Genomic DNA, 21,929 nt, shown 5'->3' on the forward strand with positions numbered 1-21,929 from the left:
GGGCACCAGCAGCCTGTCCATGGACATGCAAGGACCCACCAGAACTACTCTCTGTAATTAATCACCTAATGAGAAGTGACTGTGTGCGTGAAGCCCCACCAAGAGTGACAGCTCAGAAGATTGTGGGTCCTCTGACCAGAGCCCTGCCCCTGATGGCTGTGCCCAAGGATGCTCTTTCCACAGAGGGATGCTCTCATATTCTCCCTTGTCAGCCAGACCCAGTCCTACTGCCCACCTTGGTCTCCTCAATCTGCATGATGGTGGCCTGGCAGTCTGAAATGCTGTCATTGATGTAGTCAATGTTGGCCCCCAGCACCTCAATCTCTTCGTTCAGCTCTTGCAGACCCTTCTGTTCCTTGGGGCTCTCTGCCTGCAGCTTTGCCCGCTTGCTCAGCAATGCCTCCTGCAGCAGTGACAGCTCCTCACGTTTCTGGGGGAAAAGGGAAGGGGGATTAGCAATGTCCATATGGCCACCTCCCTGTCCTGCACCCACCAGCCAGCCCTCTCTGTCCCCAGTGCCACAGCCACCTTGATGAGCCTCTCCATGTCTGCCTCTAGGTTGACGATGGTCATTCTCTGCATGACAATGTCAAAGATGCGCCGCTCCAGCGACTGCCACTTGAGGCGGGCAGCTTTGCTGAAGGTCTGGCTTGTCCCCTTCTTGGGGAACTTCTTCCTACAGCCAGAGGGAAGAAGAGGCACATGGGCAGATGGCCATACCGTGCTGGAGAATTAGCCTTGTCCCAGAAAGATGTCTGGGATATGGCTGGCCAGAAACAGAGGACGCATCTGTGTTGTTTCCGCATTGCCCAACTTTTGCATTTCCTCCTAGCAAAGCAGGACAAGAGATGAGTCCAGCAGGGTTTGTGCCATGGCATTTAAACCTCATGGAAGGCCAGCTTTGGGCTCAAGCCCAGGTGACAGTCACACTCTGTCAGCACAGCTTATCACAGGGTCACTGATTTAATATGGGTCAAGTGGACACCAAGAAGCCACCCTTCAACCTCTGCCACCAGCCAAAAGCCAGGCATGGGGGTCCCTGGGATGTCTCACCCCTAGCACCCAGCCCCTGCCCTGACCTGGCAGGCCGAGCCCCATTCATGGAGGACGAGGGGTCTCCCAGGAAGTTGTTGATTTTCCTGTTCCACTGGCGCACAATGCTGGAGACGGAGCGAGCGCCGGACTCGGGCTCGGAGGAGGTGGTGCTGGCCGAGACCTCGGCGCCCGAGTCCAGCATGGCCGGCTTGTGGCTCATCCTGCCTGCCACCCGGTCTGACATGGGCTTGGCCAGACGGCGCAGTGCTGACACCTGCCCGAGGAAGGACAGGAGACAAAGTGTCAGCTGGACAGCCCCACCCAGCCTAAACCCATTGGCATCACCTCCCAGAGCTCTGAGAGCAGCAGCTCCACAGACCCAAAGCCCAGGGACACTTGTGCCTCATGGGGCTCCCTCTCCTCCCTCATAGCCCACCCCTGCCACCAGGCTCTGCTGCTTGGGATGGGGAACTCTGCTGCTGCCTGCAACCATTTCCCACGCAGTTCCTGGCCATAACACCTCTCCCTTCTTTTTGGGAACCCCATTCCCAAAGACAACCCTGTCTGAAGGATGGGATTTCTCTGAGCCAAGCATTGGGGTCAGACCTCCATAGGAGCTGGGGGCTATATGGAGGAAACCCCCTTTCCTCACCTCCTGGGTTTTCCTCCGCAGCACTATTTCCTGCTGTCGCTTCTGAGATTCCAGAGCCCTGATCTGGAACTACATAGGTGAGAAAGAAAAAGACACCCCTGAGGTCCAGCCCAGTCAGCCCAGTGGTGGTCACAGTCCCAGTGCTCCCTTTGGCACAGTCTCACTCCCGATTCTAATTAACAACGAGCAGACTCCCAGCCTTGAGCTGGCTCTGGCTGCACATTCTCCCCTCCCACAGCATCCCCCACAACCACAGCAGGAGCTGTGGGAAGCCTTCAGGAGCCATTCATCCAGCTGTGCTCTGCTAGGACTGTGTGGGCTCCAGTGAGGCTTCACCAGCTCGAGGTATCTGTGAGCACCTGCAGTGCCAGAGCAGGGCAAACACCAGCTCCCAGCCACGTGGCAAGCCAGGCTCTCACCTCCTGCCGGCGCTGCTCCTTCTTGAGCTGTGCAATCTCCCGGTTCCTCTTGGTCTCCACCAGCCGCCGCCGCTGCTGCTCCTCCCTCATCTGCTTCATCAGCGCCACCTGCAAGGAGGGGCCCTCGTGTGCCACTGCCCTGGGCACCCACCCACCCAGCACACACGCTCTGCACTCGCCACCAGAGTGGAAAACATTGCTCCAAGCAGGGAGCCAGCCTTGTCCAGGTGATTCCTCCCTGCTCTGGCACATCCAGGTACCTTTGCCTTCTTCATCTCGGCCACTTCTGCCTGCAGCTTGCGCAGCTCGCGCTCGTAGCGGGACTGGTTCTTGAGCAGGCGAGCGTGCTCCTTCTGGGCTGCCTGCAGCTTCTGCAGGTCCCGGTTCATCTCCTTCAGCCGCTTCTCATAGTCTGCTTTGATCTTGTTGGCTTTCTCCTCTGTGTAGCACTCCATGGTGCCTGGTGGGTGGGGAGAGAGCTCACAATGACCATGCATCCCGGGATCCTCCTGTACCCACACGCCCTACCTGGAGGCACCAAGCATTGTGTCCCTCCCCGTCCCATCAGAGCCCCCTCACCCTGTTGTGAGCTGGGGTCTGTCTGGGAATAGCCGCTGGAAGAGCTCAGCACAGAGTGGAGATATAATGGCTGGCCTGAGCAGAGCTGCAGACTCAGACCCACAGCCACACCTATGGGTGACTCTGCCCTATTTAAGTGTGGAGATCAGCCACACCACTGGGTCTATTGCCCCTCAGCCCTTCGGTTTCCCCAGGAGTCCCCACAGCTCATGAAGTGGTGCTCAAGGCTGGAAGAGGCTTTGCCTCACCATCCTTCTCCAGCACCAGCAGGGCCCAGAGCTGTGCACCTGACTGATCCTGCTCCCATGGCAAGACAAACAGAGTCTTAGGGGGGCCAGGGATTCAAGTAGAGGCAGGGGGATGACAAAGCTCTGCCAGAAAAAGGGTGGATGCTTTGACTTAGAGTTAGCTGGGCTTGAGCTGAACTGGGGTCTGGGGCTGTGAGAATGGGATCCCATGGGTCAGGCAGTTCTCACTGAGGTTCTGCAGGACCCGGTCCCGTTCCAGCTGCGTGTCCCGAATCTTGTTCTGCAGTAGGATCAGCTTCTCCTCATACTGGTGCTTGAGGGTCTGCAAACGTCGCTGGCTGTTCTCCAGCTCATCAATCAGCTTCTGCTTGATCTCAATCTCACAGGTCAGATCTGCCAGGTCAGCCTGGAAATTCACAGCTGGAGGCAGAGGAGAAAGTCAGGCTGGGAGGCATGGGGAGCATCACTTCCATGGCCCCACTGAGCCACAGCTCATGGAGAGGACAGAGGGGGCACATTGCTGGGGAGCAGCAGCACCCCAAAGAGCACTGCAGCAACCCTGGGGCTCGTCCAAGTCCCACAGAACAGACATGGTTGGGGTGTTCTGGTGAATTCTGCCTCTCCAAGAGCAGAGCTCATTGCCAGAGTTAGCAGCAAATGCCCCTCCACGCCCATGGCTGAACACAGATCTCCACTTTACCCTTCTCCTCTGCATCCGAGTCTGAGTCCACCAGGCTCTCTTCACTGCCCGAGTCCTCATCTTCATCCTCACGCCCATCCTCTTCCTCACAGCCACTCTCATCCTGTTCTTCTTCCTCCTAAGAGATGAGTTCCTAATCTCAGACAGCAGGAGACAGAAGGTCTGTCCTCCCCACAGCTTCTCTCTCCTCCAAACCTGAGCTCACCCTACAGCAATGGGTCACAGCCCCCCAGGTGAGACTCAGTCTCCCACACAGGATGCCCAGGGGCTGCAGCACCACTTCTGGACCCCCAGCACATCCTCTTGAGAGAAACAGCAATTTGACCCATCCATTCTTGCATCCATCCCTTCCCAGTTCAGCAGCCCGACCCCTCTTCATCTGTTCTGATTGAAACCAAGCCCCCAAAAATGTGGACTCCTCGTTCTACAGCCAGGCTGACTGGGCAGTACCCAGCTTCTCCCCGTTCCAGCACGGAGTCCTCAGCAAAACGACCCTTCCAGACTGCTTCAGGGCCAGGCTGAGCTCGGTTCCTGTCCCACGTGTGGCAATTCCAGTGCTCCACACCCAGACTCACCTCTTCCACCTCGTTCTCATCCGTCTCCTCCCCATTGTCCTGCTGCAGTTTCTGCCGCTTCTTAAACGCCTCCTTCTCCGGGCTGGGGGGAACAGAGGGGGGCTGGTGAGACCCAGCACGAGAGAGGCCAGAGGGAGGTGCTGCTGGGCACACCCTCCCTCCTGCTTTGGGGGAAAACAGCCTCTGGAATGATGTGATGGGTGAACAGGAGACCAAGGGCAGGGCAGGGCAGGGCAGGGCAGGGCAGGGCAGGGCAGGGAGGGCTCAGCCCCAGGAGTGCAGGCTCTGGCTGTAGCAGGGAAGGGGAGCAGGATAGCCAAGCCCACAGCACAGAGGGCTCAGAGCGCAGCTCCCCTGCCCAGCTCCCTTCACCTCTTCCTCTGCTGCCGCCGCTCTTTCTTCTTGAGGCGCTCCAGGTCCTGCTTGGCCCTCCGGAGGACGTCAGAGGCCTCAGTGTCGGTGGGAGCTGCAGGGCTGCACAGAGCAGAGCCCGGAGAGGAGCCCACGGAGAACGGGGGACGGGCAGAGAGCCGCGAGAGGCTGCGGCGCAGGGACTCGTTCATGGACTCGCTCTCCAGGAGCTTTGTCCTAGGGAGTGGAAACACAGAACAGTCCAAGAGGGGCCATCTCACATCCCAACAGCGGGGACCCTTCCCTGGGTTTAGAATCACAGAATGCTGTGGACTGGAAGGGACCTTAAACCTCATCTCATTCCACATTCCTGCCATGGGCAGGGACATCTTCCACTAAACCAGGCTGCTCCAAACTCCATACACTTGCAGATATGGGATAACCACAGCTGCTTTGGGCAAACTGTGCCACTGCCTCACCACCCTCACAGGGAAGAATTTCTTCCTCATTTCTAATCTAAATCTCTCCACTTTTAGTTTAAAGCCATTTTCCCTTGTCCTATTACTATCTGTCCACATAAAGAAAAAATCCAGCACTGTCCTTTATTATAAGCCTCCTTTAGGCCCCAGAGTCTTCTACAGACTGAACATAATATGCTCAGATGGTGTGAGCCAGGGACAGAGTCACTACTAAACCACTATGATGGTGGTTCCCACTAATGGTGGGTCAGAAAGCCACAGTGCTGCCAGACAGGGTACCAGGATCAAGCAAGAGACTGGGATGGACCCACCTTTAGGAAGCAGCAGTCCCTGGAAGATCCCAGGCACTTCAAACAGGACCTCCCCCTCCATCAATGCCCACACCAAGGACAACAATTGCCAAAGCACTGCCTGGCACCAAGGCTGGGCTTCCTTCAACCCTGTGTAGCAGCAGTTCCACCAGCTGCTGTTCCACAAGGCTTACAGCTCACCCTAGCAACGCTGGAGGCACTGAGCTGTGTGAGCCATCAAGCCTCAGGCCCTGGACCCCAGTGACTCCCCAGCTGTGCCAGCTGTGCCCACTCACCTGAGCTCCTCAATCTCCCGGATGTAGTTCTGGATGAGGGTGCCAATGGCGTCGTTGCCATCACCTGCAGCACAGAGGCACAGGTGGAGAGAGGCAGACACTGCCTGTGGCACAGCCCCATCCCAGCTGCTGCCTGGGCCGGCCCACCGTGCCACCTACCAGCCCAGCCTCACCTGCTTTGGCCAGCATCAGGTTGGCCTCCTGGCTCATGAGGTAGGTGACCCTGCTGTTGATGGCATCGATGGCCTCCTGCATGGCCTTGACCCGCATGCGCAGGGCGCTGTTCTCCTTCTGCAGCATGGTGTTCTCTCGGAACAGGTCACTGTAGCCCTCCGAGCCATCCTCCCCGATCACCCGCTTGCCCTGGGGGCACAGGAGGGAACCCCCTGAGTGCAGGGCAAGCTGGGACACAGAGACCCACCACTGCAGCCCCGGGGGCAACCCCAGGCTTGAGAGCTGCGACAAACCCGGGCACCAGGAAAGTCTGAGGTGAACAGACAGGTGAGAGATGCTTCAGGGATGCATCCCTGCCTTACCGCCCCCAAAACCTGGCCAACGTCCTGCCTTGACAGAACCTTTTTCTTAACCCTCCTGACTCCTCCTAGCAGGTACCCCTATCTACAGGGGCAGGGGACAGGAGGCAGGAGGGCCTGTTCCAGTAACCCTGCCGCAATTCAAACACAAGGAGGGGGCTTTCTGCATCTGTCTCCACCTCCTCACCTGAGGGTCGCTCCATCAGCTGTGTTTGCCTTTGGTGGAGTTCATTTTCCTCACAGCAGCTTTGTGTGGTGCTGTGTTTGGGTGTTTGGGTGCAGTGCTGAAAACAGCACAGATCCCACAGGGATGATTTAGCTCCTGCTCAGTCAGGAGCTGTTCTGCCCCTCACCCTGACCCACCAGTGTTGGGTTGGGGATGCACAAGGAGCTGGAGGGACACAGCTGTCCCCCACTCACCACAGGGATATCCCAAACCACATGATGTCATGCTCAGCATATAAAGCTGGGGGAAAGAAGAAGAAACAGGGGATGCCTGACGTGTTGTCCCAAGTCACTGTTATACCTGAGGGAGCCCTGATGGGCTGGGGATGCCTGAACACCTTCCTGTGATGGGACACGGGGAATGAATCCCTTGGTTTGCTTTACTTCTTAAACAATATCTAAACCAATGAGTTTTCTCACTGTTACTCTGCCAATTCTCTCCCCCATCCCACTGGGGGGCAGTGAGCACTGGCTGCATGTGGTTCCCTTGCTGGCCAGGGTCAGAGCAGGACCAGGAGCACTCACTGCCTTGTACTCCATCAGCTCCATCTGCAGCCGGGCGATCTCTGCCCGCAGGGCGCTGATCTGCTGGCTCGTCTTGTCCTGGTTCACCACCACCTTGTTCTTGATGTTGCGAGCCCGGTTCGCGTACTTGAGCGTGTTCAGGGTCTCCATGAAATCCCGGTCAGAGGGGCTCACACAGGCAATCATGATGGTTTGGCTGGGGGATGCAAGGGCAGGGTGAAAGACAGTCCCTGCACAGCTCAGCAACCCAGCAGCTGCAAACCCAGGACCCAGCATAGACCATGGGCCCCCAGACACCCATCCTGGGCCCTTCTGGGTTTTGAAACAAGGTATGAACTGGGTTCATCCCTCCCAGAGCCAGAGCACCCACAAGACCCCTCGAGCACATCACACAGCACCGAGCAAAGGAAGCCCTTCCTCAATGCCTCCCTCTTTGGAGAAGAGGCAGGGAATTCAATCCCACACTGGGCACCATCACTTGCCAAGTCCCACATCTGTGAGGATTCAGGAAGGTTTTACACCAGCTGATTTTGCCAAAGCTGCTAATTGCACCTGAGGCTGATGAAGAGCCACGGTCTTTACATCTGCACACCCATGCCGTGCCTGGAAGAAGGCATCTCTTCCTCACTGGGCAGCCACTGGAGTCCTGAGACAGCTCCTACACAACTCCAGAGTCCCCTCAACCCCACCTGCAGGGGGACAGCCCCAGCAGCCCTCACCCCAAGCTCAGCCCCCACCTGGGACCCTCTTACCTGTTGCCCCCGAGGGAATCCTGCAGCAGGCGGGTGAGCTTGGAGTCACGGTAGGGCACGTGCACGACTTTCTTGCTCTGGTCTCCAAGGGCACTGATGACATTCCCCAAGGCCAGCTACCAATACAAAGGGAACCCCCCCAGATTCAGCCCTGGCTGAGGGTACAGCTGCCATGTGGCCAGCATAGGGCTTCCCTTAGCCTGGGCTGCACTGAGAAGCATCAAGCCCCAGGGTGGGTTTTGTAGCTCTGATTAGCAGATCTCACCCTTTTGGGACCTGGGCACTGTGCCCAGCTGCACCCCTCCCCAAAGCACAAGTCTCCTTTGTGCCCTCACCACTGGCACTGTGCTTCTTGCCATCAGGCACAGGCAGCACAAACCCCAGCCAAGACAGCAGTACCCCAAGAGCCCAGGGTAGCTCCAAGCAAGACCCAGGAGTGTCACAGGGTTCCCCTGGCGGGCCTTGCCTTGCCACTCCCCCATCCACCAGTGCAGCCTGGTGCCATACCAGCCCACAGTTGATGGAGATCCCTTCCTTCGCTCTCTCGCCAGTGGCACCCGTCCTCTTCAGCCTCTCCGAGCCAGCCAGGTCCACAAAGTGAAACTTGGCTGTCAAGGTCTCGTACTCAGCAGCAGGCTGGGATCCATCCAGAAGGCTGCTCACCTCCTCATTCACCTGCAACACATGAGGGCTCACCATCCCAGACTGGAGCAGGCAGAGGCTCCCTTGCCTTCACTCAGTGACAGTCTGAGCATTCATCCTCAATATCCAGCCCCTCAGAGATGGGGACAGGATCCCAAGAGCAGCTTGCTCTGAAGCATCCCACATTGGATCAGCTGACCCTCAGCTCCCATTAAATCCTAATGCTGTCTATGACTGGAAAGAAGACAGAAAAATCCCTGCTTCTCTTTGCCAGACTTCAAGCCCTCTCCCCTTCACAAGGGAACTTCATGCATCACCTAGATATGGAACCCAGGAACAGCCTGGCCATGAGGCAGGACCACATCTCACCAGCTCTGGGCGGGCACACACTCTGGTCTGGCACAGGTGAATGGTGAAGATGGCATGGGACCGGGAGCTCTGCACGTTCATCTGGGTGCTGGCGGTGGTGCGGGAAAGAGCTCCTTGTTTTAGGCACTGGATCAGCTACAACGACACCAGACAGGGAAGGAAACCTTCAAGCACCCTTCTAGGGAGTGAGGACAGACCCAGTCAGCTCAGCAGACACACTGACCTTTCCCAGAACACCCCCAGCACAGCTCTCCCATCCTGGGAGAGATCTTCCCCCACCAAGCTGTGCCCAGGCAGCACATCCCTGGCCAGTGGCACCCAGCTGCCAGCCCTGCCTTGTGTCTGCCCTTCCCTCACCCACCTCATCCTGTGAGCTGATGAGGCGTGATGTGACCCCCGTGGTGTAGATGCTCCCACTGGCGTCCTCGTGGATTTTGATGTTGGATTTGCGGTGCCGTGCCTCGGGGTCGCGGGTGCTGTCAAACAGGTCCAGGATCTCCTCGTTGTAGAGCTGAGCAGGGCAGGGAGTGTGGGGTGAGCAGAGGAAGCACGAGGCTGCTCAAACCTGTCACTGAGGGACTGGCAGGAGCTGCCCTCTGGCACCCTGCTGCTGCTCCCCACAGCTGTGGTGTGCTCACACGTGTCTGCAGGGCTGGGCAGGCAGCTGGGCTGTGTGCAGGTGTAGGACAGGAGGCACAAGCATGTGCATGCAGAGAGGAGATGATGCACAGAATCATTCAGACTGGAAAAGGCCTCTAAGATAATCCAGTCCAGCCACTCCCCCAGCTCTGCCATGTCCACCACTAAACCTTGTCCCCAAATGTCACATCCACACATCTTCTGACCACTCCAGGGATGGTGACTCCACTGCTGCCCTGGGCCAATGCTACACCACAATTTCAAGGAAGAAGTTTTTCCTAATATCCAATCTAAACCTCAACTGGCACAACTTGAGGCCGTTTCCTCTTGTCCTGTTCCTTGTCCTTGGGAGCAGAGCTTGACCCCATCTAGCCCCACCCTCCTGTCAAGAAGTTGTAGAGAGGAAGAAGGTCCCCCTGAGCCTCCTCTTCTCCAGGCTGAGTCCCCCGATGCCCTCAGCCACTCCTCATCAGATTAGTGCTCCAGAACTTGCCATGCAAAGCTCTGAGCTGCAGTCTGGGTTGGTTTCTGCTGCCTAAACCTGTCCAGTTCCTGCTGCACACCATCTCCACTGAGCAAACACCCAGGAGCTACACATCCCCCTGACCTTCCTGGCTCACCTGGCCACACGAGCCAGTGAAACCCCACTCTCATCACAGCTCAAGGTCATCTCTGTCAGGTGGAATGGGGCTAAGGGGGACCAGGGAGTGCTGAACAAGCAGGAAAACCCTGCTGCCCCAGAGCTGACTCCAACCATATCTTAACTCTGCAGGGTTCCCTCTCAGCCTGGGGCGGAGAGACATCCCTGCCCATCTGTCCCCCTGTGACCACCATTCAGTGTCACCTCTTGCACCCACAGTGCTCTGCACTGGGTCACCCAAGGATTGCAGGTTCCTGGCCAGCAGAAGGGATCAGGTTAATCCATCCCTGGCTGTCCCAGGTGCCACCAGGCTCCTCAGAGATTTAAACCTGCTCCCAGGAGCCAAGTCACAAGACAGGGATCAGCCAGAACAAGTCCTGTGCCCCTGCCAGGACAGCAGGGTTGTGACCAGTGCCTGATGTGGCCATGTGCTGCTTTAGCCATGCAGGAAATTGTCCCCATTTCCATCCCAGCACAAAGGATCCCTAAAGAGAAGCCCCACAAACTGAGCACAATTGGGCAGGCAACCAGGAGCTTGGCTAGGCCAAGTAATGGGAATGGGAGGACACAACAGCACTGCAGCAGCTAACAAGGGCTCTGCAGATGGAGCCATAAGTGGGAAGGATTTCTCCAGCAAGGAGGTAACGTTGGGCCCTCTCCAAGCCATCAGCATTTGAAGACACCCAGATGTGATGGCCAACAAAGCCACTGAGAGGCAAGAGCACAGCTCAGGGCCCCTCCCTGCCCATCTCCTCTGGGTGCATCCCGGGTCACAACCTCAACCAGATGAAGCTTGCTTGGGAGCTCAGCTTCACTCAGCACCACCCTGTGCTTTCTCATTGGGGCCTGAAAACAGCTCCCACTTGCACCTCTTTGCTCTTTCAGCCCAGGAGCAACCCTCAGAAAAAATGCTGCCAACACATGAGGTCCATGGGCTTCCCAGGACAAACTTCTCCAGGGAATGAAGCAGTTGATAGAAGAGGCTTTTGAGTAGGAGAGGTCAGGACAGAGGCAGGAGAAGATGCATTCTCAAGGTCAGAGATGCAACAAAGGACATGGAAAACAGCACAGTCCTTCCTCAACCCCCCCAAGAGTGGCACTTTCTCCTCCTCCTGTTTCACTGGGAGCTGTGGTCCAAGGCAGCAGGCTATCCTTGACCTCAAACAGGGCTAAGACAGCCCAGAGCCCCGGCATCCCCAGAGGAACAAGCCATAAGCCTTTTCCCCACGCTGAGAGCTCCCTCCACCCAGCTGGTGCTGCAAGACCCCAGTGCACACATCCCCAGCCCCATGCTTGTCACAGGCTCCAGCTCTGCCAGGAACCAGTCAGGACAGGGAGATCTCGAGGAGCCCACGGGAGGGGAGCAAGGACAGGGCAGGGCCATGGTGTCCCCCAGCCCTCCCACACTCACCTCCAGGAACTGGGCGCTGACTTTGAACTCGGGTGCAGCCACGCCCTGGCTCTGGGCCGCTCGCTTGCGCTCCTCGATGCCGCTGAAGAGGTGGCTGATGGCCCGGGGGATGATGCCCTGCTCGTCCTCTGAGATGCTCATGTCGAAGCCGGTGCCCATGGTGTAGGTCTTCCCTGCTCCAGTCTGTGCACAGACAGGGAGGGGGAGCTGCCTGGGCCCTCCCAGGCTCAGCTCTGCCCAATGCACCCCACGTTTTCCCCCCTGCTACTTTAGGCTCCCCAAACATCCTTGCCGAGCCACTGTGACCCCCAGCTCCCACACCCCCAGCCCTGCCACCCCCTCTTCCCACCCTCGGTCCCCCCTGCCCCAACCAGGGACAACTCTGCTCTCTCCATACCCAGGATCTCACACACCCTGCACCTCCCTCAACCTCTGCAGGTGCCCCTGGGATCCCAGTGCTGAGGGCAGAGCTGTACCTGCCCGTAGGCCAGCACAGTGGCATTGTAGCCCTCGAAGCAGCCCTCGATGAGCTTCCCCATACAGGTTGTGTAGATCCGCTCCTGCCACGTATCCAGGTCAAACACAAAGTCATAGGTGAAGGCCTTGTCCTTCCCCAGCAGCACCTGGGGCTCGCCAGGTGTCACCGAGGTACAGATGTGACATCCCTCTATCTTCTCTTTGGGCAGCTGTGGGCGGATCCTATGGGAAGAGGAGCAGGCTGAGGGCAGCCCAGTGTGGCCCTGAGGATGTGAGCACAGCCCATCCTGTGATCCATGTCCTAGAGTGTGTCTAGCCCAGCACAACCAGAGGGAAAAGACTGCTCCCTCACCTTGAGTACTGTGTGCAGTTTTGGGCACCACAGTGTCAGAAGGACATAAAGGTATTAGGGAGGGTATTAGGGCCTTGAGGAACCATATGAGAAGGGTTGAGGTCACTTGGCCTGTTCAGATTGGACAGTCAGACCTTTTCAAGGTCTGCAGCTTCCCCACAAGGAGCAGCTCTGATCTCTGCTCTCTGTGACAGTGACAGGACCCCAGGGAAGGGCTGGAGCTGTGCCAGGGAAGGTTTAGGTTGGCTATCAGGAAAGGTTCTTCCCCCAGAGGGTGCTGGGCACTGCCCAGGCTCCCCAGGGAATGGGCACAGCCCTGAGGCTGCCAGAGCTCCAGGAGAGTTTGGACACTGCTCCCAGGCACAGGGTGGGATTGTTGGGGTGTCCTGCACAGTACCAGGAGCTGGAGTCAGTGAACCTTGTGGGTCCCTTCCAGCTCAGGACATTCTACAGCCCCTGCTGAAAACGTGGCTCATGCAGGCAGGGGACTGGCAGCACCTCTGCCTGCAGCACAGAGCATACAGGGCAGGGGATGCTTCAGCTCCTGCAGCCCCCATAACCCTGATTTGTTTGTAGCTGAGAATAGAGGCTGACACATCCCAGAAATACCACCAGACACCTCCAGGAATGAGGTGACAGGCAGGGCTGGGTACAGAGTGGGTGACAAACACAGCCTGGCCCTAGAACTGCCCCTGGACCACCAGCCCAGGCCAGGCAGCCCTGACACCTGCAATGGCTCATTCACCCCTGGCAGGGCTGGGCACAGACAGGGGCCATGGATGGCATCAAGGCAGCCCCAGCAGGGACTGGGGAAGGGCCAGGCAGCCCAGCCACAGCACAGCCCCACTCGATCCCGACACAGACACATCCAACTGCAGCTACAAAGGCTGGAAATGCAAAATACAATGACAAGACAGTCCTCACCGTCTGAACCAAAGCACCACCCAGCCCAAAAGCTGTCCCCAGCCTTGAACTCGAGGATGGGACCGGGACAGGCGAGGCTGTGCTTGCTCCTGGCTTGGGCAGGGAGCGTGACCCACCCATCACATCCCACCCAGAGCACTCCATCCCTGCCCGAGGAGTGTGGGAGCAGAGCAGCCGGACCTGCACAGACACTGCTGCTCTGCAGGGCTGCACAGCTCGGGCTGCGCTGCATGCACCGGCTGCAGGAAGCTGGGGGCTCCCAGGGGACTCGTGGAGAAAGGAGTTTGGAGCCAAGCGCCATGCAAATAGCTCTCATTAGTGCTAATGACTGCACAGCTCCCGTCCCCGGGTGCTCCATAAACACAGCTATTAATTCCTTCCAACCACATCCCTGGCAAGCCACACCGAGGCCTGAGCAGCCGCTGTGTGGATTGGGACTCAGAACCATGGAATCCCCTCAGCTGGAAGGGACCCACCAGGATCATCCAGTCCAACCCGTGGCCCTGCACAGACACCCCCAAATCTCACCCTGTGTACCCCTGAGAGCAATGTCCAAACTCTCCTGGAGCTCTGGGGTTGTGTCCATTCCCTGGGGAGCCTGGGCAGTGCCCAGCACCCTCTGGGGGAAGAATCTTTCCCAAAATCCAACCTAAACTCCCCTGGCACAGCTCCATGCAGGAGTCTCTGCTCCTCACCCAGCCAGCAGCAAAGCCCAGGAGAGCCAAAGCCCAGGGCTGTGTTTGGGGCACAGCCTGTCAGGGTTTGTCCCTGGCAGGGCACAGGCACCCCTGTGCTCCCCCACCCCGTGCAGCAGACCATGGGAACTGCTCTGTGCCTCTGTGGATATATTTAGCTCAGCAGCCACAATAAAAAGCAGCTTCTGATGTGCTCAGTCCCAGACTCGTTCCTGTCGCTTTCCCAGGGTTCCACCCTCCTCCAGAAAAATTATCCCTGATTTTAATTACTTTTGGAGCAAGATGATGTGCTTCCCCCATCCCCACCCTAGACATGAACAGCAACTGCAGCCCTAGGGAATGGGCAGAGGAACAAACTGGAGCCACAATACGTTTGGGAATTTTTTCCCTCTCAGGAAAAACGAGAGCAGGTTTTCAGCAAAATATTTCTTTGTCTCTCCACTCCTCCCAGGGGCTTAAATACCTGCAAAGGGGTCTTGCAACAACATCAGCAGCAGCACTCGAGGAGTGTGCACACATGAATTTTCCACAGGGCAATTAGGAACCCACTTTGAGCCTGGCCATGCTGGGCTGTTCCAGTGTCCACACACCAACACCATCTGCCCCACTCCCCAAATCTCGGTGCCCAGACAGCTCCAAGCACACAAGAGACCCATCCCTCACCCTGGCTCTCCCAGCCAGGGGACCCGTGGGGTTGGAGAGCACCCATGTGCCAGTCCCATTATGCTCCCCCTGCCATCCTGCCCCATCTCCCCAGAGCAAGAGAGACACAGGAGATGCAGGAATCCCCCAGGAATGTCCTGCTCTTCAGGCAATTGGCCAAGCATCACCCAGGGATGTCCCTGGGAGCTGCTGCCAGCTGGTGGACAAATACTACCGAGTCTGCTATGAGAGTGGGATGAGTGGAGCAAGAGGGCAAGGATGGACACCAGCTGCCAAAACTCACGTGGGAAAGCACAGAGACATCACACAGCATCATGGAGGTCTTATGTAGCCACCAGGAGACATCTCGGAGGGTTTCTCTAGGCCAGTGCAGCTGCTCCTCCTGCACCAGATTGTTGCACCCCTGCCCTCTCAGGAATCCCACCAGGCTGGGACCTGGCCAACATGAGACCCTGGCTGGGTTAGGGAGGTGTTCACATGTAGTTCCAATGGCACCATGACACCTCCTCCAAATACACAATCATGGAATTGTTTAGATTGAAAACACCCTCTAAGATCACCAGGTCCAACCATTCCCCCAGCTCTGCCATGTCCCCAAGTGCCACACCCACACATATTCTGAACACTCTCAGGGATGGAGACTCCACCACTGCCATGGGCAGCCTGTGCCTGACCACCCTATCAAGGAGGAAATTTTCCCTGATATCCAAACTAAACCTCCCCAGGACAACTTGAGGCCCTTTTCTCTTTACCTGGGAGCAGAGCTCAACCCCCACCTGGCTCCCCCCTCCTGTCAGGGAGTTGTGCAGAGCCACAGGGTCCCCCCTGAGCCTCCTTTTCTCCAGGCTGAGCCCCTTTCCCAGCTCCTTCAGCTGTTCCTGCTGCTCCAGACCTTTCTCCAGCCCCTCAGTGTCTTTCTTGTGAGAGTTCCTCAGGATTGGAGATGCCTCAGCAGTGTCCAGCTCAGAGGGATGGGCACTGCCCTGGTCCTATGGCAGGTACAAGCCAAGCCCCACTGGCCTCCATGGGCACACCTGGGCTCATGGTCATCCAGCACTGACCAGCATCCCCCAGGTCTTTTCCTGCCACAGCTTTCCAGCCAAACTTGACATTTACCCACAGCACCAGCCCGTGCTCTGTCCTTGTTCCCAGCCCCAGCTGGCAATGCTGGGGGAGGTCACAGTGCCTGCCAGCCTCTGTCTGAGCTTCCCATGTTCTCCAACAAAGATGAGCAACTTTGGTAGCCATAAAGTCACCACCTGAGTGTGTTCTGGCACTCCTTGTCCCTGCTACTACCAAAAAAGATCCTGGCCACATGCTGTCTGTTCATAGGTCCAGAAGAACTGGGTGTGATGCTATCAGGGTCAAACCTGATTGATGGAGATGCTCCCTCACCTGCCAGCCTGTCTTGGATTGCAATGCAGATGTAACCAGCAGTGTGTATTCTATCACCAGCTGTTAACCCAGCTGTTGCAGTGTTCTTTATCTTCCCCACAGCCCATCCTCCCTCCCTCCAGGAGATCTCTCCTGTTCATGGCCTTGCAGTCCCAGGGCAGGGCTGATCAAATTCCATCATCCCATGGGGAGATGCTCCAGCCAGGGCAGGAGCCGAGCATTTCCTACCCAGATCAAAGCTGAGATTTGGAACAGCAGAGCAGCCTTTTCCCACTGGATCCCAGAGGAAAACCAGAGCCTTGCACATCATCCCTGGAGCTTTGGAGGAAAACTGCACTTTGTGCAGGAGCCCTGCTCCAGCAGAACCACATCTGTCACTGCAGGAGGATGCAGCCACCATGGAATGGGACTGCACCAACCCCTGACTGACTGACGGGGTGTCAGGGTGTATTCTGACTCTGTCAGTGTTCTGTTGTTTTGTATTACTGTATCATTATTTTAATTTTCCTAGTAAAGAACTGTAATTCCTATTCCCATATCTTTATCTGAGAGCTTCTTAATTTCAAAATTATAATAATTTGGAGGAAGGGTGTTTACATTTTCCATTTCAAAGAGAGGCTCCTGCCTTCCTCAGCAGACACCTGTCTTCCAAACCAAGACACAGCCAACCTGTTCCACACCTGGTCATGAGCCACCAGCCCTGAGGACAGCTTGTGCCAACCAATGGGACCCACAGCAGAGCCAAACACATGGGGGTGTCCTGGCCTACAGGACTGGGACACCCCCCGAGAGCCCTGCTGGCCTCCTGAGAGCCCATGACACAGGCTCCTGCTATGTGACAGGGAGACCCCTACCTGTTAAATGGCAGCCAAAATTAACCAACAGCTCAGCAGCAAGGTGCTGCCTTCCACCCTCCAGCTTGGCAGGAGTGACCTAAGCTTTCCCTGACAGTCTGTGCCCAGCCAGCCTGGCACTGGTGACCACCTCTGCCCAAAGCTGGCACGGGGAGGACACAGCCTGCCCTGAGGCCAGAAACTTGTTCAGTGTTCATCTTCCTCCTGCCCAAAGGAACACAGCAGCCTCAGCACAGGCAGCATCCCAGGAAGGAGAAAGGCAGCAGGAAAGGAGAAAGGCAGCAGGACCACGGCCACACCAACACCACTCCTTGCAAAGGGACAGTGACAAGGAACGGAAAGCCAGGACAGATCTGCACGGCCCCAGCCAAACACTCCTGCCAAGAAAACCTTCCCAGGCAGCCAGTGCAGCAGGCAGGAGGTGGAGATGAACACACAGAGGAGCAGGCAGGGGTGCAGAACATCCCTCTGCAGCCGGCAGCTCCCGCTGGGGCGATGACGGGCGGCACAGCAGGAGCCTGATCCAGCCTCAGCATCCAAGGCATCAGCACGAGCCGGGCGTGCCAGGAGAGCTGCAGCCACACAGGGACACGCACAAAGGGGACCCTGGCTGGAGCGTCTCCATCGCTCCCCCGGCCATCCCTGCCAGGCTGGCAGGCTCTGAAAGCACCGTCTCCATGGCTGAGCTGCCAGGGACACCGAGCATCTGGGAAGAGGGTGGGGAGCGGGTCCTGCCACCCGAGGGGCAGGAGCTGAGGCACAGGAGCTGAGGCAGGCACAAAGGCTGAGCTGTTCTGCACTGCTGCCCCATGCCAGGCCTGGGGAAGTGGAGGAGGGGCTGGCAGCCAGGTGCCAGGTGGGCACTGTGAGGCAGCTCCACAGGCAGGGTCAGCCTGGGGATTCCTGATCCTAGCAAGCACGGAGATGGGATCTCCTCATCTCAGCACCTCAAGCCCTACAAGAGGTAATGGGATGGATGGGGTCGACTGGGCACAGTCAGAATCCCCAGGTCAGGGCTGCACACACCACCAGCCTCCAGTGCTCTGAAGGGAGGCTGTCAGGCTGTCTCCTTACACAGCCTGGCTGACATGGACTGCTGGGTTCATGTCCTCCTCACCCAACTGTCTCAGCTTCCTGTCTCCCAGCCCAGCACCATGGCAGCCCCAAGGGGCTCACAGCATCCTTTGGCCCCCAAGAATTTTGCCAAAGCCATGGCAGCACAGTCCCACAGCCCTCCAGCACTGAGCCAGAGCCACGACAGCCTCACCCCACCAAACTGCCTGTGGGCACACACCATCCTGAGACACAGCTGCCCTGTGCAGGGGCAGAGGGACCCAGACCCATGCCCCAGGATCACCCATGTCACACAGGGACTGTTCCACCTCGCAGAGAGCCTGAGAACACACACCTTCCAACATTCCCCAGTGCTGTCAGGGGTTTGTAGGGCAGCTGTTCACAGACTGAGGGGGTCACAAAGAGCTCCTGTCCCTCCATGACCTCTCTGCAAGCAGCCTGCAGACCCTACAAAGAGCTGTTCCTCTTCCCTCCCAGGGAGGCTGCCCAGCCAGGAAGGGCTGCTTGCCCAGGGAGCAGAGCCAGAGAGCTGGAGAGTGATGGGTGGAAGAGCTCCATGGGATTTTCCCTCTCTGTGCCAGGCCCCAGACGCTCATAGCCACTGCTTCTTGTCCACCTTGTGTGCAGAGGGGCAAGGCTGCCCACTGCAATGCTGCTGAGGCACTGCCCCCCGCCCAGCCACAGGTGTGGGCTGGCAGAGCTGGAGCTGCCAGACCCCACCAGGGGCACAGCCCAGCTCCGGGAGCCTGTCAGGACAGGTGGGCTGGGCAAGCCCAGACAGCACCTGGATCTTCTCCTCCCCACACTGCCTGCACTCCTTCTGCTCCTGTCTCTGTTCCCACATCCCCTGTGCTCACCCCACTCCCCACATCATCTGCGTTCACCCCATTTCCCCTCCCCACACGACCTTGCATTCACCCCACTCCCATCCCCATATCCCCTATGCTTGCCCTGCTCCCATCCCCACTGCTGCCATGGCCCCATCTCTGTTCCCTGTGCCAGCAGTCCCCTCCAGCCTCCCCAGCATCAGAGCAGCAGGGGCAGCTGCCCAGCAGCCCAGCCCTGCCCACAGCCCCCGTGCCAGCCTCTCTGTCCTCTCTGCTCCCTGCCTGCTCCACTGTGCTCTGCCCCAAGCCTGCTGTCCCTGCTCTGCTGCAATCCCACCGAGCAGCCCAGGCAGCCAGGAGGAGCAGCTCTCACACCCTCCAATGCTCTCCCAGGACATCTCATGGGTCAAGGACAGCCCAGGTATCACAGACCCAGCAGGTGAGATGCTGTGTGGGGCACTCAGCTTGGCCAAGCAGCTCCACAGGGCAGGATCAGAACAAAGTGCTCCAGGTTTTCCCACACATCCAGGCCAACATCTCAAGCATAGAAGGATGGATGGGGCTGCCTGCCCTCCCCAGTGGCTCCCCAGGCCCAGATCCCATTGGAGAATCTGCCCCCTTGCCTGGGAAGGGATCTCCCAGCCCCACTCCCCCTGAGCATGGGGACCTGGGAGAAGGCTGGCTGCCAGGGCTGCCTCTCTGCACACAGGTTATATTGGACACAAATCAAGACAAAGTTCAGCATTTAATTACCACAGCAGGGAAGTGGCTCAGCAATCAGAGAAAATTGAATCAGGCTCCCTGGAGACTGCCAGGTCTGGTCAGCAAACAGTCCAATTAAGAGATATAGCCAGGCACCTCCCAGCAGAACCAAGCCCAGCACAGAGCCCCCCACACCACTGTGCCCAGTCAAACCCTGCCAAGGCAGTGGGTGCCACAGCCAGCACGACTGGATCTGCACTGGGGCAAGACAGAGCTCCTGGGCAGCCTGGGACACCCCACAGAGCTGGGGTGCACCCAGAGGCCACTGGGCACAGCCCAAAGGGGGACATGCCTCTACATCCATCCCCCACCCCAACAGCACCCAGCCTGCTCCTCTGCAGGGCAAGCCTTGCACCCCAGAGCCCCCTGGGCTCCCCCTAATCCCACCACTCCAGACTTTCCCAGGCTTAGGGAAACCTTTAAATCAGGCCGTGGCAGGCACCATGTGCTGCTCATTAGCTCTGGCAGGAGCACGAGGCTGTGACTGCACCATCTGCTCCATGCCGAGAGCAGGGATGAGGGACATGCTGCCTGCACAGCCAGCACCAGGGACACCCAGCCCCAGCAGGGCCCAGGGGATGCAGGAGCCAGCCCAGTTTGGGATCTCCCTGGACTCCACCTTCATCCCCATCAGTGACTGGGATCAGCCCAAGGGGAACACGAGGATGTTTGCAAACAACAGAGCCAGGACAGTCACCCGTAAAGGGGTGCAGTGTCACCAAATCCCAGGTGGGGTGGGAAACACACGTGTGACAGCACACGTGATGTGCCACATGCCCCAGCAGGGCCCCAGCTCCCCTCCAGCCATGCAGGAACAGCCCCAAAAACACTGGCTCAGCAGCAGTATTGGCAACTGACAGGAGTTAAAGGAAACCACCATTCAGCAATAGACCCTGGGCCTGCCGGGCCATCAGCCTGATCCTGTGCAGCACAGGAATCCCCCAGGTCTGATGGAAACAGATGGACACTTCCCCACCCTACTCTGCACCCCAGCATGAGGCTCCCATTTCCTCCCAGCTCAGTGAATCACACCCAGGGGATCTCTCCCTTTCCCAGGTGCCCCTGCAAGGTGCCCATGTCCCACTTCCACCCCAGCACCACTGTGGTGTGTCCATACTGGAGATAAGGCTTCCCTAGAGCCAGCTTCCCAGTGCACTCCAATAGCCACTGGGGAAACAATAACCTGACCTTGGCACAAGATTCTGCAGAGCGAACTTGCCCACAACACCTGGGAGCAGGTGGCACAAAAGAGGTGCCTCTCCAGCCCCTCCCCAAAATACAAATAAATGCCAAGCCCTTGGCCAGCAGGATGGGAGATGCTGTGAAGTACCCAGGAGCAAACCCAGGCCCTCACATGGGCAAGAAACAGGGAACTTTTGGACCTAATGTGTCCCTCAGACAGGAGGGAAATCCCTGAAATAATGGATGAGCAGAGACCACAGCACCACGGACAGACAGACCCTCTCTCTGCCCCAACTGGAGGGGCTGGGTTGTGCTTTCCACTGGACCAGGGAACTCAGTGCTTGAAGGCTAGGGGAAGAGGAGGAGCAGGACTTCAGCTCCCTGCCAGCATCCCAGACCAGAGCAGGGATGGAAACATCTCACTCTGCCAAAAGTTGGGCAGGGGCAGTGGGCAGAGAGGTGCCCACAGCCCCTCACAGCCCCATGGGGCAGCTGGACCACAGGACAGCAGAGCTTGGCACCAGGCTCCACTACAGTAAGAAATCTTTCCCAGCCATGTCAGGCTCCAAGGAGCTGTAGAGAAGGGAAAGGGATTGCACTGGAATGCCCAGGTCCTCGGGCTCAGCTCCAAACCCTCCCCTGGGGTTCATTTCTCCTGGGGAAAGGGGGGTAATGACTGTGTGGCATCCATATGGAGAGAGCAGAGGGGCAGATTCCGAGCAAGGTGGGGCAGCAGGGCAGTGCCGGGGGGGGCACAAGCACATTCCAGGGCAGCACTGGACTGGCTCCTGCTCTGTCCAGACAGGGAAGGGGTGGTGGCATGTGCCAGTCACTGTCCCTTCCAGCAAGCCAAGGCAAAACCCATCAGCAGCTGCCCAGGGTGCAGAGGCAGCCCCTGCAGACTGATCTCCTGCTGCACGCCCCAGAGGCAGCTGCCCTCACAATCCAGCACATCCCAAATCTGCCGGCTGTTTAAGCAGTGGCATGGAGTGTTTTGACAGCCTCCAGCAGGAAATAGCCCTGTGGGACCACCGGGGCCAGCCCCCACCCCCAGCAGGAACAGCAGCACAGCCACTGGCCAGGGCTGGCTCTGGGATTCTCATTGGGCTCACAGAGGATATCGCCTTCCCTCCCCTGGGGCCAGGAGCCATGTTTCTGACAGCTTTGTTTGGGGCTTCATCTGCAATTTTCTCCTGCCTCCAATTTCACTGCTGAGGCAGCAGCTGGCCCCATCCTCTGCCGGATCCTTGGGAGGCCCTGGCTCCCGAGCTCCCGAGGCTCCAGGGTGCTCAGTAAATCCCCGGCGATGGGTGATGTGTGCAGGCACCCACACCCTCCTCAGGCTGCTCTGCTGTGGGTGCTGA

The 21,929-nt window shown here is 58.1% G+C and overlaps 1 protein-coding gene across 6 annotated transcripts in view; it reads right to left on the minus strand.

Moving 5' to 3' along the window:
• The window catches only part of KIF21B (kinesin family member 21B), a 44,876-nt gene that overhangs the window by 18,091 nt on the left and 4,856 nt on the right, over nt 1–21,929 (minus strand). For all 6 annotated transcript variants that reach the window (XR_015808728.1, XR_015808727.1, XM_088180244.1 and 3 more), the window contains exons 2-20: nt 11,837–12,059; nt 11,361–11,543; nt 9,032–9,181; nt 8,671–8,805; nt 8,167–8,334; nt 7,660–7,775; nt 6,908–7,103; nt 5,798–5,987; nt 5,625–5,688; nt 4,581–4,796; nt 4,209–4,290; nt 3,634–3,751; nt 3,162–3,353; nt 2,367–2,566; nt 2,107–2,214; nt 1,688–1,756; nt 1,080–1,309; nt 529–676; nt 236–430 (exon numbers count right to left, since the gene is read on the minus strand). Coding sequence is in view for 4 of the 6 variants with exons in the window: in XM_088180244.1 (XP_088036370.1) it covers nt 236–430; nt 529–676; nt 1,080–1,309; nt 1,688–1,756; nt 2,107–2,214; nt 2,367–2,566; nt 3,162–3,353; nt 3,634–3,751; nt 4,209–4,290; nt 4,581–4,796; nt 5,625–5,688; nt 5,798–5,987; nt 6,908–7,103; nt 7,660–7,775; nt 8,167–8,334; nt 8,671–8,805; nt 9,032–9,181; nt 11,361–11,543; nt 11,837–12,059 (2,983 nt within the window). In the remaining 2 variants the exon portion in view is untranslated. The remainder of the gene's footprint in view (nt 1–235; nt 431–528; nt 677–1,079; nt 1,310–1,687; nt 1,757–2,106; nt 2,215–2,366; nt 2,567–3,161; nt 3,354–3,633; nt 3,752–4,208; nt 4,291–4,580; nt 4,797–5,624; nt 5,689–5,797; nt 5,988–6,907; nt 7,104–7,659; nt 7,776–8,166; nt 8,335–8,670; nt 8,806–9,031; nt 9,182–11,360; nt 11,544–11,836; nt 12,060–21,929) is intronic.

The sequence above is a fragment of the Sturnus vulgaris genome, chromosome 29 (assembly GCF_052056855.1).
Source record: "Sturnus vulgaris isolate bStuVul1 chromosome 29, bStuVul1.hap1, whole genome shotgun sequence".
NCBI classification, from domain to species: Eukaryota; Metazoa; Chordata; class Aves; order Passeriformes; family Sturnidae; genus Sturnus; species Sturnus vulgaris.